Source organism: Genypterus blacodes, unplaced genomic scaffold (assembly GCF_046128005.1).
Source record: "Genypterus blacodes isolate CSIRO-AG114 ecotype Tasmania unplaced genomic scaffold, CSIRO-AGI_Gbla_v1 ptg000240l_1, whole genome shotgun sequence".
NCBI lineage: Eukaryota > Metazoa > Chordata > Actinopteri > Ophidiiformes > Ophidiidae > Genypterus > Genypterus blacodes.
The window spans coordinates 197,501-217,486 of NW_027467038.1; the positions used below are offsets into that span (position 1 = coordinate 197,501).

Genomic DNA, 19,986 nt, shown 5'->3' on the forward strand with positions numbered 1-19,986 from the left:
TCTCAGGCAGGCAACAGAGCCAAAGAGTGGAACAGCCAGTCCCACCCGCAGGTACCGCTGACCCTTTGCGTTTAACACCAGAGTCACACACAAGGGCCTGTGGGAGAGGGAGGAGTGTGTGTGAGTGTGTGTCGTCACTGCGAGTTTAAGCGCTGGTGTTAAATGGACAAACAGAAGGAGGTAGATGACGTGCTGTGTCAAAACGCCAAGGTGTTTAGCAATTCAGATTTTGCATTGACTAGAAATACCCACACACACACACATACACACACACAAGGATAAACACATAAATTGTATTTCAAGACAAAATAATCAATACAATACAATGACAACAAATATGAGAACCGTTCCCATGGCGACACAGTGTTTAACATGATATCTGACATTAGGTTTCATTTCTCGTCCCGCTGTGTGTCGGTGCGTCTGATTGTATTTGATCACTCGGGGTTGACAGAAGAGGAAGACGACAGGATCTATGAGTTCCTCTCATTGTGGAGACGACGACTGATTCGCCGACACGGCCGCTTCCTGTTCCCCATCACGCATTGTTCAGGTGAGTCGTGTGAATCTGTTTACTTTGTCGGAAAGGGCCGAGACACTGAAAAGAGAAGTGTGACGCCAGGTGTCCGCGCAATCTGCCAACGCTCGGCTGGATCGCAGCCCGATCGTCACCGCTGAAGCAGACGGGCCCCTCGCCATATGTTTCCCCACCGCGCTCGACACAAACACGGTACGGAGTGGTTCCTTTAAAGCCAAAGTGCTGCTCGTGTTGTGTTCAGGGTATTATTCACGTTCCTGCCAGAGTTATTCTGATCTCTTGATGCCGCTCTTCCTCCTGTTGGTGCCTGTGCAGCTTGCAGACACTTGAAAGCATCGCATCATCACAATCAACCAGATTCATATTCTGTGCCAAGCAAAGATGGAGCTGTTGAGCGATGAATCACTGCTTAAATAAGTCATCAAACACCAGCGATGTGATCACACTCTCCTTTCTTTCTACTCATTAATTAGTTGCTGTTTTAATTTCATGAACTGGTTTCTGTTTCCAGTCGGCATGGCGATACGCCGCTGTGCTCTTAATGAAGCACAAAGACAGAAGGGGCGAGACGGGAAAGTGACTTTTGGAAAGATATTAATTATGAATTGGCTGGAGTTTGACTCTGCATCTGATTGAATGTTAGTGGAGCTTTGTAACGGCAGAGGGTTCAGATGAAGCACACACACACACACACACACACACACACACACACACACACTCAGACCCACTGGGGCCTTCAGATGCTCTCACCAAGCACAGGGTTTAAGGCTTTCTCTACAAAGTTAGAGAAACAGAAGTTAGAATATTCTTTTCATTTTCCCTTCATACTTATATTGCAACACCGCAGTGTGTGTGAGAGTGTGTGTGTGTACGGTGTGTGTCTCGAAATGCCTCCACTAAGACAAACCCACAGGTCTGAGCTGCCCCCAGACTCTGCTTCTCCTCTCCTCTGTAACCTGTTTACATCAGCAGCATCTTACCCAGCTGAACTACAGCATCTCTACAATTTTCACTCAGTGTGCACAGCAGTGATACAAAACGGCATTCAGAAGTCGATCAATGTGTGTGTGTGCGTGCGCTTGTTTCTGTGTGTCCGATCAGCCCTGGTCTTTGTTTGAGATTTCGGCAAACTGCAGCCACAGGCCACACACACACACACACACTGGCAGGGAGTTCAGGCGCCTCCATATTCAGATAGGAGGCGCCACTGAGCGCCCAGAGTGACACAAATCCTCTCATTTGATTTTACAGGCAGAGTTTTGTTCACTCTTTAAGGCCATTTTGTCTCTGTTTGGCTCGGATTAAAGTGTGAGAAGAAGAGTTCAGCTTATCTGCATTTGTGTAACATTTACTGCTAATTGAAGCGGTTTAACCATGTGAGGGTTTCAAAATGAGTGGAGTCTGCTACTGGAAACACTAAATCCAACGGTACTTAAAGAGACCAAGAGCTCCAAATCTTTACCTGAGGTATTGTCTTTGTCTCGTGTTTTGAGTGTATGGTGTTGTGTGTGTGTGTGTTGTACGTCACCTGGTTTGTCGTAGGGGGATTGGCAGGGAGATGCATAGGAACGGGTCAAAGGTGTTACTCTGCTTAAGGCAATGAGGGCATGTCAGAGAAGACCTGGAGGGAGAGAGGGAGAGGGAGAGGGAGAGGGAGAGGGAGAGAGGGAGGGGGGGAGGGGGGGGAGAGAGAGAGAGAGAGAGATCCTTTTTAACACATATGATGACGTACTGTCTCTTTTCCCATCTAACACTCCTCCACTCTGCTCACATCCTTTAAATATGGAACAGAAGTGTCGACCCTCCCACTCTGACCGTCACACAGGGGTTTGATCCGTGTGCTGGGGAGAGGAGAGGAAGTGATGAACGTTAGTGTCCATTCTGAATCCTCACCACAGTCCAAAGACCTGGAAGCACAAACATCCTCTCTTCTCTTTAAGCACGCAGTCACACACAGCTGGAATCTGCTGTCTGCTGCACTTAGAGCCTCCATAGTAGCAAAATGTGCATTTTCTATGTGCACTGTAGGGAAAACTGAGCAGTGAAACACAACCATCTGGACCATGAGACGAAAGGTGCAGCAACACATCAGGAGGGATGATTAGAGAGAGAGAGAGAGAGAGAGAGAGAGAGAGAGAGAGAGAGAGAGAGAGAGAGAGAGAGAGAGAGAGAGAGAGAGAGAGAGAGAGAGAGAGAGAGAGAAGGAAGGATTAAAGAGAAATGCTGAAGTTGTGAAGCTGGGAATAAAGGTCAGAGGTTGGACAGACAGAAGAAAGGAAAATGAAGAGCAAAGAGAGAAAGAGAGATATCCAAAGTAGACAGACAGACAGACGGACAAAGAAGATGTCAAACTCTTACAGGAGCGTTCTAACTCCACATTTCTGCTGTCACGTTCTCTCCGGCCTGCAGCAGCAGCAGCAGCAGCAGCAGTCGCTCTCAGCCTGGTTAATGATGTCAGTTTGTACTCACTAAAGCAGACAGCCCCGAGTCACACGCACACACACACACACACACACACACACAGCATCACACACACACATTCCAAACTCTTCACCAGCAGGAACGTTCTCCACTAGACTAGAATAACTGTCAGGTGTGCGTGTTGTGTGCAGGTGTGCGTGTTGTGTGCATCGCTGGCACGGAGCGAGAGCAAGAGCGGGAACAACCTCCCGGCGTCAAAGCAGCAGTCCACCTCTCTTTCACTTTGGAGAGCAGCAGCAGCAGCACAACAACAAACGTGCAGATGTGAAGCTCTTACTCATCTCAGCGTGGCTCTGTGGTGAAGAACACTAAACACTGAACCATGAACTCTTGGCACCTCATCACAGGAACAAGGTGGAACGATGCAACCTTAAAGCACCGACTGCATCAAAGCAGGCAGGCTGTTAGTGTGAACATGTTTACTGTGTGTGCTTGTTTGGGTTCATCTCTCGTTCCTTCCTGCCTCCATATATCTGCTGATCCATGGCTCTCTTATGCGGTTATTGGATTCCTCTGCTGTTGCATTCTTGTTGTGTTTGGCTGAATTTCATTGTTTACTTACAGGAAACTTTAAATGAGGAGCGTGTTTCAGCTTCCAGCCTCTTCAGGGGTGGAATCCATCACTGCGTCTCCTGTGGTTGTTAACTGCGTTCTTAATGCGGCGACGTCCCGACGGCTGCGTGTCGATAAGTGTTTCGGCGGCAGACTGATGATGATTATTTGTACGGGCCTCGGCGCATGATTTACGTATCGATTTAGCGATGTAACACCATGCATCACAGCTACATCATGATTCACATCACCACAGGCACACATTCAGTCAATCTCTCACTTTCAGGCATTGTCAGTCTGCAGCAATCTGTTTGTGTGTGTGCGTGTGTTTCTGTCTGTGTGTGTCTGTGTGTGTGTGTGTGTGTGTGGTGTGTGTGTGTGAGCCACAACAACCACTTGAAATAATAACTAGAGCCTCAGTTGCATTAGATAGATAGATTTTTCTTTCCATTCTCTGGGGTGAGAGGCGAGAGTTCACTCGAGTTTAAGATAAAATAAATTCATGGGAGCAAAGCTTCGCCCGGTCACGGTTTCTGGCTGCACCCTGGGGGAACGCGACTGTTGTTGTCGAGGGGAGCTCGATTGTTTAGTGGCTGAGGCCGCGACCTTATTGAAGGTGTAAACACTGTCGGCTGACGCTCCTCAGACAGTGATGGATGAAGGTCTGGGCTCGGGAGAAGACACATGAGCCGTGTTAAAGCAGGTGCACTGGGTTCCATGCTGCAAGTTACTCAACAAGAAAGTCTGAAAATGAGGTTTAGTCACTTTAAAATACTCAACTTTCAGAACTAAATATAAATTGTTACAGTTGACCTGTTAATAATAATCAAATATATCCTGCAGTTTAAACTCTCCACCCCTGAATGCTGTTGAATTCCAATCATAGTCCAAGTATCAGACAGCAGACACACACAGTACTTCTTCTGTAACGTCTCCTATATCAAAACACAGAGAACTTTATAGACATCTAAAGTCCTGCAGGGCCCAGCAGCACTCTGGGGCTGAAACACAGAGAGGAGACACTTCATTTCCACTGTCTGTCCGTCTGCCAGTCAGTCGTGTGTCAGTGGTCGTGGATTTCTATGTGTGTGTGTGCAAGGAGCCCAGGCAGGCTCCTGTCGGGGGAAATTAACTCTGATAAGTGGACTGCTCAGACAAGAGCTCTCTGACACACACACACACACACACACACACACACACACACACACACACACACACACACACACACACTACCATTTTATTAGGGACACATGCTTAACACATTTCATTAGTAACATTTACAGTCGACGATATGTTAATGTGTGTGTGTGGGGACAAAGCCAGAACCGCCAGGTAATCCAGACGTGGCGTTAAGGCGACTGACAGCATAAACACAACGTCAACAACTGTGTGAAAGAAGTGTGTCATTATTACAGGGTTTCTTTTGGGCTTCATTTGTCTTCTTGATGTGTAGTGTGTGTGTGAAACAAGCAGAGTTCCTGATGCAATCTTTCCCATCTTCCCTCTACTCCTGCAGGCTAAAGTAGCTTTGTGTTGTTTTAAAATGTCCAATTTTCTTCCACGCTGTGTTGTTGATGCTCTTCTATCCCGTCTCCACACACACACACACCCTGTGCAGGGTCCAGGGGTGACGGGGGGGACGACACACTCACGCTCACACCTGCGGGCAATTTCGAACTTTCCAACCACCAAACCAATTCACTGAAAGTTATATTAGCAACTCACAAACTCATAGACGAGTTCAGTTTCCTGAGCTTGAAACTCTCAGCTCATCCACATTCAGATCCTGTGACTGCAGAAGTTCTGCGGTGTTATAGATTGATGATGTGGCAGAAATATGCAGCTCCCAACGCTTCCATTTTAAGAAGCTTCCACTCAAAGAAGCTTCTCAAACCAGCCCATGAAACCCTCAGGTCTGAAGGATCAAGTTAGCATCTCTCTGTCCATCCATGAGGACGTCGGGCACAGGGCTGCACACTGAAGCCTCTACACCGGTTCTTATGAGTGTGAGTAAGCATCGACTACTGCAGTTATTTGTGTAACTCCCCGAGTCCACAATATCTGACCAAAATGCAATAAAAATAGAATAAAATAAAATAGAAAGAGACCTCCTGCTTTATGAAGTGTATTTGCCGGCTATTAGGGCAAATCTCCTAGTTTATACTCCTGATATACATGATATACTTTGTCCACGTACTACTCAATAAAATAAAGGTTCACAAGGTAAATTTCTCACATTGCTAACTCAGTCTCTACACACACAGTCACACACACACACAAGCAAATTCAATGTAGCTGCACAGGGTAAAGTTGCAGGAAAACACTGCCCAGACATGAGGAGGAAGTAATTCTCCAAACAAAGGCTGCCTCTGTCTGTGCTATCTGCTCAAACTACTACTAATAGACACACACAAACACACACACACACATTGCTGGTGTGTTGCCGCTTGTGTGCATTCCTTTGAAGCTTAAACATTAAAAGACTGATAACAACTTCTTATAAGGTCAACTTTAAGTGCTAATATTATTTAGACAACTCCTAATTCACCAGGAAACACACACACACACTCAAACTGGGATGTGTGTGTGTGTGTGCTTGGCTCTCTGTCCAGCAGCTCTACATGGCTAAAGTGGCTCATAGATCACTATTTACCAGGAAAACATTTCCCTTATCTCAAAGGAACGCCGTACTGACAGCAGCACAAATCTAAGATGACTGAGGCAAAACACAAACACACACACACACAGAGCCAAGCTTTATGTTCACACTGCATATGTACAGAGAATATCCAGCAGCTTTGAGTGAAGTCTGAAACACAATGATGCCAAACAATGGAACACCAAGAGATCCCGCTCCTGTTATCCTCTATGCAAACCCACACAGCAGTGGTGATGAGATGCAGGTGGATGTTGTCTACACACTGAACACACAAACACACGCCTGCCTGTTCTTTCCCCATCGGTGCTGCTGTATCCAGTCAGCCTGGGGGTGAACGCAGATTCTTTTCTATATGAAGTGTTTCTGTTTAATTACTACTACCAGTTGTTGATACTTATGCTCTCATTTGCATAAGTGTTTGTTTAGCCTGAATGAAATCCATGTTTACTTTTATGCTACATTTAATATCTCTGCGTCAAATACTTCTTGTGAGTAAGCAAGTTTGTACACACACACACACACACCACTGTTGTTATCCTGCCTCCATGACGGCCTCACGTCAGCTGTAGAGTTTGATGAGTATTTTAGGCTCATGTTGATTATTTGATGTAAAGTTAACATCAAACACGTTTTAAACATTAGAGAAGTCATTTATAGCACGCTTACATATTCGCATTTGTCCGTATGTATTCAGAGTACAGCGTCCCATATATGTCAGAAAAATAGGCATGAATAAAACAGCACCGCTCTAACTTGCTAGCATCTACTTCAAAGCGCGTGGTGCAGGCAGCTGGGTGGCGTCAGCAGGAGGCTGGGAGAAAGAACAGCAGGGGGCCAAAGCTTCCAAGTTAGAGAAGAGAATGTCAAACTCTGGCCAAGAGGCCTGACAAGACAGAGCCGACGAGAGGTCAACCAGGGAGCGCCACGTGAATTTATCAATGGCATTTTCTTCTTCAAACATTTTCTTCTTCAGTCCATCCATGCTCCGCTGCTTCACCCGGTCACAGACGCAGCAGGCTGAGATGTTTCTCCTCACACATCTTGCTGAGGGATCCCAAGGAGCATCGAGAACACGGTGCAAATACAGATTCCTTTGAATACGACCCCAAACAACATCAGCTGTCTAAACTGAACTGAACGAAAAACAAAACCAATAATGTGAGCCCAGTAAATTGGTGCTACAAGGATTTCACCTGACAACGAAAGAAACGTATATAAACTGTATCACAGGCAAAACTCTCACATCTATTCTGCATCTAACCAAACAAACCCACCACATTAGGGGAAGAGAGTAACCAATCTCAAGGAGTTGGGAGCTTTCTGCACATCTCCCACACCATCAAATATGGACGCCACAACTAGAGTGACAGACAAAGGCAGGCTGACAAAGACTCATTTAAGGGGCGACTGGAGCGCCGTCTCTCACTTCAGCGGCCCAAACCGCAAGACGACACCGACTCTAATCGCAAACATTTATTCAGATCAGACAACTCCGCCGCATGCCTCTGAGGAGAGCTGCCGCCAGATAGGAGAGGAATAGGAAAGAGAGAAAAAAGAGGGTGAAGAGGGAGAAAGGGAGAGGAGAAGTGAAAGAGACAGCCAGAGACAGCAGAATAAAGACACGTCGAGATTGCGAGGGAGTGATTGCTCGGTTAGAGAGCGTTTAGAGGGAAAGCGCCGCAGTGACTCCAATTCGCCGGGGATAATATGATGCAAAAAGGAGGAGAAGAGGGAGAGAGGGAGGTGGTGGAGGAGGAGAGGGAAGAGGGAGCCACTGAACGCAACACGGACTGAAACCAACATGAAGCAGTCGTCCAGGTATTAGTCAACAAATGAGGGCAACTCACTGCTGGAAAATATCAAAATGTAAGCTCAGAGTTTCTTCATCAGAGCTTAATTTGAAAATGTAATGAACGCTTTGAAGTAGAATAAACAGCAGAGTCCATTTACATAATAACCAAACAACAGAGGAAAAGGTAATGAGTCATTATCAAAGTAGAAGTCAAAGCTCAGGCCTACAGTAACTTATACTGTACATGCCACACACACACACACACACACACACACACACACACACACACACGCACGCACACACACACACACACTAATTTCTGTACCAGTTCTGTGCAAATTAGCAGCAGCAGATCAAGGCTGGAAGAGACGAGTAGTGTTCATTAATTTTACAAGCAAACTCTATGGATTAATGAAGGAGCCTTGCGGTTGTGTGTTATTACGTAATCTAAACTCACCCATCCCTTTATGTTGAGATAAACTGTGACACACACACACACACACACACAGCTGCACTGAACCACCAACTAAGGTGATATTGACTACTACATGATCGACTGAATTGGACACGCCACCCATGACGACTGCAACTTGACTATGATGAAGATGAAGATGAAGTCTGGTGGATGTGGACAACTCACTGTGCAAACGTGCCTATAGAAATGCATTCTGTAGGTTAAACTCATTGGTCCTGAGCAGCTTTGTCTCCTACTTCCACAACAACAACGTTCCCAAAGGTGTCCACCAGCACCAATCAGGACTGAAGGGCCTTTGGGGAGGGGCCTTAAAGTGACAGTAACCAAAAAAACAACTCACTTTCACTCAGCGATACCTACGCATATCTAATATCACATATTCTCCTCTTCTCCTTTTTCTCACTCTCTCTCTCTGTCATACACACAAACACACACACCTTTCCCTCTACTCATGATTTGCGAGCAGCCATAATAACAATAATAATAATAATACGCCATAACTTCCAGAATGTGTCAAATCACTGAACTGCAGACTGACGCGACTTCACACAAACATCACACACACACACTTTAAATGGACCAGCCACCTCCAATTATGTAAATATATGAGGGGGAGAGAAGATGACATACGAAGTGAAATCCTGTTCCAACGCCATCACAAACCACATCCTCAAAATATCCACAGTGACACCAACACATCTCTGACATGGTGAGGTTTCTTCTTCTGGTTCAACCTACAGGCTAATGTATTTGTCCCTGCACGGTAGTTTTCACTGCATCTCACTGGAGGAGGAGGAGGAGGAGGAGGAATTCTTTGTACTCGTCTCTCCTCTCCAGATCTGTCATCTCGTTTCCTCTTCTATCCCCAAAGGACCACAATAGAAATCAGCTTTTGGGCTCCGGTGCGTCTTTATCAACTGCCGATCGTGCCGGTGTGATTAGAAATGACGTGCTCAGTCTGCCGTACATCCTTTGATAATGTTTGACAAATCTGGGCGTTCTCCAATTGTTCTGCTATCTAACTTGGTGATGTGAATGGACAAGCATGTTTTCAGTGGAAGCCTGGATCATGTTGATGCTTCTGAATGTGCAGGTGAATCCAATCAGCTCCACGTGTCCTTGTGTGTGTAAACGTGGAGGGAATCTTTGACTTTGACATGACTGAAGTATATGAACCTGATGAGTGTAGGGTTCTTTGACAACAAGACGTCTCAATAGTTGATTGATTAAGTGCATTAACAGAAAATTACTCTACAATTTTAGTCGCTTTGGTCGTTTATCAAAAAATGAGCCATGTGAAAACGTTACATTGGTCCTTGGGAATGTGTGAGATTTCAATCTCTAAGCAATTAACCTGAGCTGAAGATGAAATAATGAACTCATGCAAAAAAAATCAAACGATTCCCCAATAATTCAAATAATCATTAATTGCATTGCTCAACCATGACGACACGCTGGATTGTGCCAACAGGTGAAAACTGCTTCACAATGTCTAAGGACACACACACACACGCCTCACTGCAGCCATAGGATTCAAGTGCTTGCATTACAGTAAACACATACACACACACACATTATGTCATTAAGGCTGTAAGGCAAACTACAAAACCACAATTATGAAGGTCCATTCTCAGCCTCTCCAGGGTCCCTGTAGAATAATCACAGGACAAAGCAACATGGAGAACTAATTACACAAATCTATAATGATAACGTGTGTGTGTGTGTGGAAATATAAATGTCTATGCATTTATGTGTGTGTGTGTGTGTGTACATGTACGAGCCTGAATCTGTGTAGTACATGAAGTCAATTACCCCCCACTCAGTGACGGCACATTGAAGTGTGTGTGTGTGTGTGTGTGTGTGTGTGTGTGTGTGTGTGTGTGTGTGGTATGTGGAGTGAATCGCAGCGGCTGAAGAGAACTGAAGGTGCAAACCTTTCCTTTCCTGCATTCTGAGCCGCACAACTGAGGCACGCAGAGATGCTCGTCTAAATATAACTGGAACGAAAAATAACTGTGTGTGTGTGTGTGTGTGTAGCAGTGTACTGGACCACCCAAGAGGCAGAAAGGTTTTCCAGAGACGTGTGCAGGGAAATTTTTAGCTAAAAAATTGGCACCTAATCTGATAATGTCACATAAACAATTGTGTGCGTATGAGAGGGAGAGAGGGAGAGAGAGAGAGAGAGAGAGAGAGAGAGAGAGAGAGAGAGAGAGAGAGAGAGAGAGCTCTATGGAAGCAGTAATGGAAGAGATGAGGTGACAGACGGATCGTCTTTTTGCATGATCACCTGACCTTCTCCATCGTACAGATTCTGTGGCTACCGCTTTCAATTAGTCGGGCGGCGAGCATCATGGGAGTCGAGGTTCAATTCGTACCCATTTTAATCCATCATCCACCAGTGAGCGGCTGGTTAAACCGACCAATGCAGGGCTGGTTGACCTCAGAATGCCCTGATCAATACTGTGCGAGTGTCTGGGGCTCGACCTTTTCATTGACTGGCTCACACACCATCCATAATCTGCGGGCCGCCGGTTTGACCACTAGTGAAATCGCAACTGCAAGCGTTCTCTGGCGTCATCACCTTTCAACAACAACTGATCAGACAGCTTTGTTCTTTTGTTCCCCTAGCAACGGGATTCCTCTCCACGTTTCCACCTGAGAACTGTAAAAATAGAGCAGAATCTGGTGGCGGCCTGTCACAACACCTCACGCAAGAATTAACTCCTCACAATGGTGTCAACTGCTGAAAGAGTGTTTTCACTCAGTGTTACCTAATTAGTGCCTCGTCAGCTTTGCAGTTTGAACTCATTAAATCAATGTAACGAGACAACAGGCAGCGACTGAGAGGCGAACATGTGATGTGCCTCTACACCTGCATTCATCAAGATTTGTTACGGCGACGACAACATAACTCTCTGATAAAACAGCAAAGAGGACAATCAGGCAGAATTAGTGGCTCTGCTTTGTTTTGTCATGTCAGAGTCCAGTCTCCACCGCCTCTGCATGCTTCAGACAAACTGCAGACTTACAAAGAACACAATTTAAATGTAGATTCTTTCATTTCTGGGGAAAAGTTTGAACATTTACTGTATTGTTATGTATATAAATGCTTCTGTATCTTAAATAGATGAAAATGTTAACATTACCATTATTTCTTACTTGCATATACATTGCACATACATATAAAACCTCTTCTGTTACCCAAACACCCCAGCACCTCAGCTGACCTCCTCTTCATCTCATCTGTATTCCCCCCCCCTTAAAACCAGAATCTAATGAATAAATTAAGTCTCTGCTGGACGCTGTTTTTATAATTTTCTGAATTGCAAACCAAAAACAAGAATGTGTCGGCGTGGAAACGAGCGTACACACCATGCCGGTGAAGCAGCAGCAATTTATCAAGTAACCTCATAGAGCCCTGAGCAGGAGTCAAGTGAGGGGCGCCGCGAAGCAAAGTTAGCTCAGACGGCCAAATGTGCTCACAAGGTCAGATGGAGGTGGAGTGTCTCATTCTATTAGAGGGCCAATTAAAGTGGAGAACTTTGATTTTCTCCTGTTCCATTCTTGCTGAGCCACGAGGCCACAAAGACAAATCCCCACAATCCTTCACAGGCCCGTCTGGCCTACTTTCCTCCCCACAGGGGGGGAAAAGAATTCTCACCTGTGCAGAATTTTCTATTCTCTTTAATGGCATATATTAAAATCTGTTTATGCAAACACAACCTCAGGATAATAGACACTCCGCCTGGTGGATTCCAGGCTACACACTGCATAACTGATGAGATACCAAAGTTTACTGTGGTCCTGTTTTTCATTTTTATAAAGGTGAGGAAACTCACTGGGTTTGACATCTAGAAGAAGAAAAAGAAAAAGAAAACAAAGACAAAGACAAAGACGAAGACAAAAAAGAAAACTAAGAACAACAACAGCCAGGCTCTCACCTGTACTGAGCCTGGAAGTGTTCCTGGACAAAACTGTGTCGGCCCCCAGGCTGCTGCGTCATGGCTGGACTGGAACTGCAGGGGTCCTCCAGTGCACCGGGACCCTGCAGAGACACAGAGAGACACACTCAGAAACTCACACTGAGAGACGTCACCGTGCAGCCAGAGGCACAAAGAAAACAAAAACTCTACAACGTGAATGCAAAAAAAGCAGGGGACAAAAGTAAGAAATTAAGGAAATTATATTGTTATGTGCTTTGATACACTTAGTAAAGCCCACAAGTTTGGGGTCGTTGTTATTCACATATATAGAACATTTTAGATATGATGTTATGCAAGTCAGTTTATCTCAATTTGATGTGCAAGCCGAACGCTTTAACTTTGACCTCTGACCCACACGATTTACAAAACAATACTCAAAGTCAAAGTTGGTCTGGCATGTGGCTTAAGACTGGAAGACTGGAAGGAGGATCAACCTCCCTGTAATTCACTCATTCCAATAGTAAAACAATATGGTCAAATGAAAGACCCAGAGTGAGACAGAGAGAGACAGAGATAGAGATAGAGAGAGACAGAGACAGAGCAAGGGGCAGAGAGAGAGAGACAGAGAGAGACACAGAGATAGAGAGAGAGAGACAGAGACAGCGAGAGAGACAGAGACAGAGACACAGAGACAGAGAGGGAGAGAGAGAGAGAGAGAGAGAGAGAGAGAGAGACACACAGAGAGACAGAGACAGAGAGAGAGAGAGAGAGATGCCTAGGAAAGCTGCAGTGTTTAGTCAACAGTGAAAAACGTCAACACAGATTGAAGTCGGAGCGTTTCAGCCGTCACTCATCTGAAGCGTCACGCTGATGTCTCCTAAATAATCTAAACGCCTGTGATACTGATGATGTCGCCGGCGTGCTGAGTGGGAAACAGCGAGACGGGAAACTTCAGATAAATAAAAGAATAAAAGAGAGATGGTAATGAATAAAAGATGGGAAAATACAACTTAGGGATGCGGAGCAGCAGATTGTTGGATTCTAATCATAGTTAGTTTATATTAAATGTGTCAACTAACACCAGGTGGTTATTACTGATTTAAGACATACACAGAGACGTGCAAACATTGAGATAAAGCTAACGCTAAAATGATCCTTACACCGGGGATATTAAACAGAAACATGACTTCATATGTCTTTCATCTTCCTCTTCTTCAACTTTAAATGGCTGCAGCGTCTCTGCTTCCTGTCTATGTGGAATACAAATGAGCAAATCACAAAGCAGGAAACGCTCCACGTTGGAGTTTCAGGTAAACACATAAATTATGGAGTAGCGCCACTCTGATCCTTATCAAAGAACAATACGGCGTGATTGGATTAGCTTCTGCCTTCATATTCAGCCGGCGCGTCCACGTTTGACTGTCCTTCAAAGTCTGCACACGTGGATGGACTTGACCCTGAGAGGAGGCTGCCCAGGCCGAGACCTCCAACCAGGCTCAGAACATCTCAATCATCCAGGAAGTAGACTTTTAGAGTAACAGTGGATCCTCCAGGTTTCACACCGCTCCTTTATGTTTTCATGCTCCTATTTAAGCGGCATGAGAACAGAACAAAACAGCCGTAATCCTTTTTTATTACATCCATTACAACAAACACACCTGCTCTCTCCAATGAACTTCCAATGATGCATTTAAATAAATATGTGTCCCAAAAAGCCAGTTTGTACTACAATTTGGAGGGGTAGTACAGAAATACAAACATTTGGAAGCGTTCTATAATCTAAACAAACAGCAACATTGAATCACTCAAAACGTTCACAGTCGGTCTCACTTCCATCTGAGTCCTGGTGCTCGTCACAGGAATCAGGATTAGCATTTTTTGAGAGGGTTTATCCTGGCTGCCATGGTAACTAACTTAACTGCAACAAACCTACAGGGAGCAGTAGTTTTCTTCAGGGCTGTTATGGATGAAATGTAAAAAGAGCGACTATCACCTGTGAGGAAAATCCTAACCAACATTCCTGAGGATTAAAACAGCAGTTTCCATGCAATTCCACAGCACAGAGATATTGTGTGTGTGTGTATGTGTGTGTGTGTGTGTGTGTGTGTGTGTGTGTGTGTGTGTGTGTGTTTGTTGACAACCCTTGATAAAGACAACATGTTGGTGTTCCAGGTCTGGCTGCTGTCTCAGGGGATATAAGGGTCTGTTTGCCGTCCTCTCATATTTTGCCTTTGAAAACGATGACAATACCATTTGAACAAAGCTTCTCTGTTGTTCAAACACAATCCGATCACTGCTCGGATCACTTTGAACAGCGCGGCATGTTTTGGCTTCTTTGAAAACTTTTTCATTGAGCGCACGTACACACAGACATACACACACAGAATACTGAGAATCATAAAGCCAATAGGCATATGTGACAGTTTGTGTTCAAAGCTACAACACAACAGAGACTAGAAAAAAAAAGTAGATTTAGCCTCAACTTCAGCTTGTTCAGCGGCTATCCTGCAATTCCACGTTTACACCTCAGCGTAAGTACCCCTGCACGACCATTTTGGCATTGACTTGCGACGTATTCAAGTAAAAACAGAAACCTTTAAGAGAAAAGAGCAGAAAGGTGGCGAGAAATAAACGGCGTGAGGTGTAAACAACACGGGCCGAGGCAGCTCTGCCCTGCAGCAGCCTGCCGCTCGTTTCCTCTCTGGAAGGTAATGGACAGTTTAGAAACCCTGCACGAGCTGCAGAGATTGGAAAAGGGATTCATCGGCACCTGGGGACCACGCTGTGCGGCGCAGGCTATTTCAGATCGACTTCAATTTCCATTTTGCGTTGCTGTTGCATCAGTTCTGCTCGGGCTGCGCAGGCTTGGGTGCAAGCGTGAAAACAGAAAATTACCCAAAAGCTCATTTGCAGCACTTGAGAGGCACAGCTTGTGAATCTCAGCTGGGCCGCGTATGAATCCAGCTTTGTGGACAATTTAGACCCATAAATCTGGTAAGGAAGCCAACACATCTAACAGTGCACATACATGAAGGCTTTGAATCCAAAAGAAGTGTTTACATTTTTTAAACGTAAAGTCAAATTGTTCCTTGAAATGACCTTCAAACTACTGCATTGCTTTCTTTTGCATCTAAGTATGTACGTCCATAACTGAGTTGAAATGATGTCAATATCTGGATCATGAAATACAAGTTCATTAAAATGTATCTTAGTTTTCAAGAAAATGTCAAAAAAATGTGGACAGATTCCGAGATTTGCCTCGAAATCTGTCGCAAAACTTCATCTTCATCAATTAATTTGAAAGGTAACAAGAACAACTTTTTCTCTATGTGCTGTTTCAGACATTATTCAGGCTTGTTGCAACTTCTTCTCTCTTTTGCCCAACATGACACCTTACAGATGAGTCCAATAATCCAGATGTCATTTAAGGACCCAAGCTCCCTAAAGCGATTTCTGTCTGCAGCAAACACAATTTAAGTTAAAAATCACACACATACAGGGCAAAGACTTTCAGGGTATTGAGGTGTCGTGGATCTTTAGGCTCCGGTGGAGACGAGGGTTTCTTATCAAAACTGAGACGCCGCTAATGAGCGTCAATGAGCGTTGATATGTACATCACATTAATTCTGTTTTCACGAGCAGAGCTGCGGCAGACATTCTTTCATTTTTACTCATTTCTCTGCCTCTTCTCCGGAGGACAATAGAGAACAAGCCTCAGACCCTCTGAGACAGACTAGGTTACAAGCATCGCTATGGAAACGCTGGCCCCATTCCCCTAGTCCACACATGGGAACAGGGAACTTTTTCATCAGTCACAGAATGGCCTCAGAAAAAAAGCAGAAAGAGAAGCGGCAGCAGCAGCTTTGTTCGTCTGAAACAAAAGACAAACATGGTTTCTGTGGACGACACCTAAACATGGAACATACGGTGCACATAAGCGAAAATTCAGCCGCAAACCGTTAAATATGTTAATAAGGAATATGTCTTAAGGTCAAAAAGTTGATCAAAATGTCTGTATTTTGTCTTAAAGACACCTGAAGTGTTGGCTGAGAAGAAAGATCATGCTCATCTGAAGACTACGAGAAATTATTTTATATTTATAGAAGCAGATTTAAGTAGGAAAAAAAATTAACATCAGCAGTTTAGATTTCCTCTTATTGTCCTTCCTCTTTACTTAATACATAGCATAATCAAGTGCGGCTTCAAGGTACTCCGTCTTTACTCTCGTCATGTTGCATTTCACAGCTTCCCTCTCATGTGTTATATCCAACTGAGGACGTGAAGTGCCCGGGAATGAAAGGAGGCTTTCTGTGGGGAAGTGTCGGCGGCCCTGAGCGTCGGCGGCCCTGAGAGCGGCAACACAACAGGTCTCTCTGCAGTGAAGAGAGGAGCGAGGGTGGCGGACGCAGACCGGCATTCAAACTTCATTCTCTCTGCGTAGGGAATGAAAAGCGCGGCTCTTCACTGCACACCTGAAAGGCACCTTCTCCACCAGCAAGTAGGTCAAACACCTCTTAGCTGGACCTCACAAAGAGAGAACGGATGCCTCCACCGCCAGACTAACGAGAGTAAAAAGCCTGTGAAAGACTAATTTAGAGGCAGAGAGAATGCCTGTGTGTGTGTGTATGTGTATGTGTGAGCATGTAAAAGAAAGACAGTTAAAGGGAAGAGATAAGATGCTGTGGGTGCAGGATGGGATGAAGAAGCGAGTGCACAGTGGCTTTATTTAGGTCCTGAGGGATAATAACACCACCGGCTCTGCTATTGTCTTCCAAAAATAGATGCAACGGTCGGCCGCAGCAATAAGAAATTAAGTAATGGACAATAATATTTTTAGTTATTTGTCATATTAATCCGGTAGACGTATTTGTATACTATATTTGTATCTGTACAGAGTCCATCAGAGTTTCTAAGCGAGACAAGAGGGAACTACAAACTCCCAATCATTTTAATAAATGATTGTAATTCAGCCAGTTTCACATGGATATGATGTTGACATTTGAGACATAGACAGGTTAATGTCGCATTAAAACACCAGGGAGAATAAAACAAACAAATGGAGAAAAAAAAAGTTTCCAGACAGCAGAAGTTAGCCTAGCTTAGCTTAGTTTAGCTTGTTTTGAATAAGTAAGTGTAAGTGTACAAGTACAACTAAAGGTTGGCCGGTGAGTCAGTTAGTGAGCTACTACTCATTAAGACATTCTGACATAATTTCACTCCCTCTAACACACAATATGAATTTACACAAGCACTTCTGATCGTCTAAGTCGACAGGTTGTGATTAGCCTGTCGTAGCTGTGAAGCGTTAACTGGGGCTCTTACTGAGTGGGAGTTTGAGCCGTCAGAGACACAAATAAAGAGATTTGAGATTAGATCTTTGACCAGAATGAGACACAGCAGCGTGAGACACTGCAGTGGGAGACACGTCCAAATTTATACTGTGGGAAAATACCTAGGAATGAAATCTCTTTCTGAATTTGTCCTGTTGTTATGTCTCACAGCACAGATAGATGAGAAGTTGGTGACAAGGTTTCTCTTTGGCTTCCATAATCACACAGTCTGGAGGAGGAATCATGTTCGGCACGCTCCCTTCAGCGGCCTGACGTCGCTCGGTATGAGGTCTGTAAACACCTCCACCATATTTGTGATTCTCAGTTGACACACAGAAACCTAATCTCGTCTATCGAATTCGTGTTGGCTGCCGACCGCGCACACAGAAGTGATCTAATAAAGGCCGATGGACATGCTGAGGTTTGGAGACGCACGGGCCTTTGAGAATACGAAGTGGATTATTTGTGATAAGTGCTGATGGAAGCTCTGATGCCCTCCGGCACCCTGAAACTACCAGCTTCAGCGGCACGACAAGTCTCAGGGATGTTTGCTTTGTTTCTAGAGTGTAGACCAGAGCAAAGGTCACGTTGAGGAGAACATTGTGTCGTACAGGGGTTTGTTTTTTTTCTCTCTTTCCCTCTCAGTTTACTCGCACTGTGACTGATGAGAGGTCAAACGCGTACATATCAACACCATCAGCACCGCTTGCGATGTCGCAAGGACTCCTAGGTATTGTGTATCAGCAAGATCACCGTGCATCCTACACACACACACAAGTGATATAAACTTCCAAGGACGCATAAGCACAACTAAGTACCTGCATTTTCTGAATGAGGTCGTGCCAGTGTTTCGCCTCGACAGGTCCTGATCCTCACATTGCAGTGATGTCATAGGCCGCACAAAGACTTTGATCTGAAACTCACAGCCCTAACTGGTACAATACTGCCTGTGTGTGTATGACACACAAAAGCATCAGCGTATTTCTAGCTTTCTTGTTGGAAGTCTAACAAACTCTTGCCATTGTATAGCTTAGAGTAGATATACATTATTGATCCATTGCAGGGAATTCTTTTGTTACAGCAGCAATGGCAATTCAGAGACGAAAGAGCCGTATTTCACAACAAACAGGAGAAAAACACAACAACGCACACTCACGCTGGACGCTAGGGGTGAGAACTATATGGAATGAGTGTGCGAATGTGTGTGTGAGAGCTATAAAAACAAGAACAGATTGCTTCTCTTGTCGTCCCTGGCTGTCCTGCCTAAAGACGCCCTGCTGTGACTCAAGTCTCCAACACCTACTGCCTGCCGGTTTCTCCCGACCGCAGCTACAGATCTCAACGCACTGGATTTCTCGCTATTTACAGTAAGAGAGAAAACCTCCAGACGCCTTGTATAACTTAAAGGTTACCCGAGGTGAAGATACATAATAAGTGGCATAAAACGCAGTGAAAAGACGAAATGTTGCTGTGGAGGCACAGAGGAACCACAGCAATGTACTGCTGATAAATGGAAAAATGAAATCCCACTTCTGTCTTTGTGCGAATTCATCAGTATGTGCACCAGCTAATGGCACTCTTCTTCACCAGGAGTAAAACATTCAATTATACGCCAAAATAGCAAAGTTACTGAGAAAAAGAATCTGCATTAAACAAGTAATTATTTTATATTCATACATTAGTCTTTTCGTCTACGCCAGACTCCAGTTACTGCTTTCATCCTTGCGTTACTCTTACAGCCTATAATCATTGATCTGAGTTGGGTACTCACCAATACCCATAATCCTTTGCAAGAGGCTCTTCTGCCAAGAGTTTGACGATTTCCGATCAGTGTTTGCTGCCGTGGACAAAACTCTGATGTTTACGAGACATCAATTCAAGCAAAGTCATTTCTTCTTTATTTACGACAAAATTCTGTTGACGTTTCTGCATTACGGCTTGTGTGGAAGGGATTTTCACCAATACAGATGTGCTGGTTGTTTGAACACCTTCCTCTCCCAGACATGCCGGTCTGTGACTTATGTGCGAGACTCTCTTCCCCTCTGTGGGTTTCCTCCACAGCACCCTCACAATGTTTCTCCAGAGCAGCCATGCGAATCCTCCTTTGGACCAGCGCCCTTTGGCTGCCAGTGGAGGCGCCGCTTCCTCCCTCCCTGGAGACCTTCACACCCTGATTCCCACACCAGAACATGCAGCGTGTCGTTATCAAAGCCTGCTTCGCTCTTTGTGGCCTTCG

General features: G+C 44.8%; 1 protein-coding gene across 1 annotated transcript in view; it reads right to left on the reverse strand.

The window, feature by feature from the left end:
- Positions 1–19,986, reverse strand: part of usp43a (ubiquitin specific peptidase 43a) — a 66,604-nt gene that overhangs the window by 26,107 nt on the left and 20,511 nt on the right. The window contains exons 3-5 of the mRNA XM_076171139.1: positions 12,439–12,542; positions 2,067–2,159; positions 1–97 (exon numbers count right to left, since the gene is read on the reverse strand). The exon at positions 1–97 is cut by the window's left edge and continues 39 nt beyond it. Of these exons, the coding sequence (XP_076027254.1) occupies positions 1–97; positions 2,067–2,159; positions 12,439–12,542 (294 nt within the window). The remainder of the gene's footprint in view (positions 98–2,066; positions 2,160–12,438; positions 12,543–19,986) is intronic.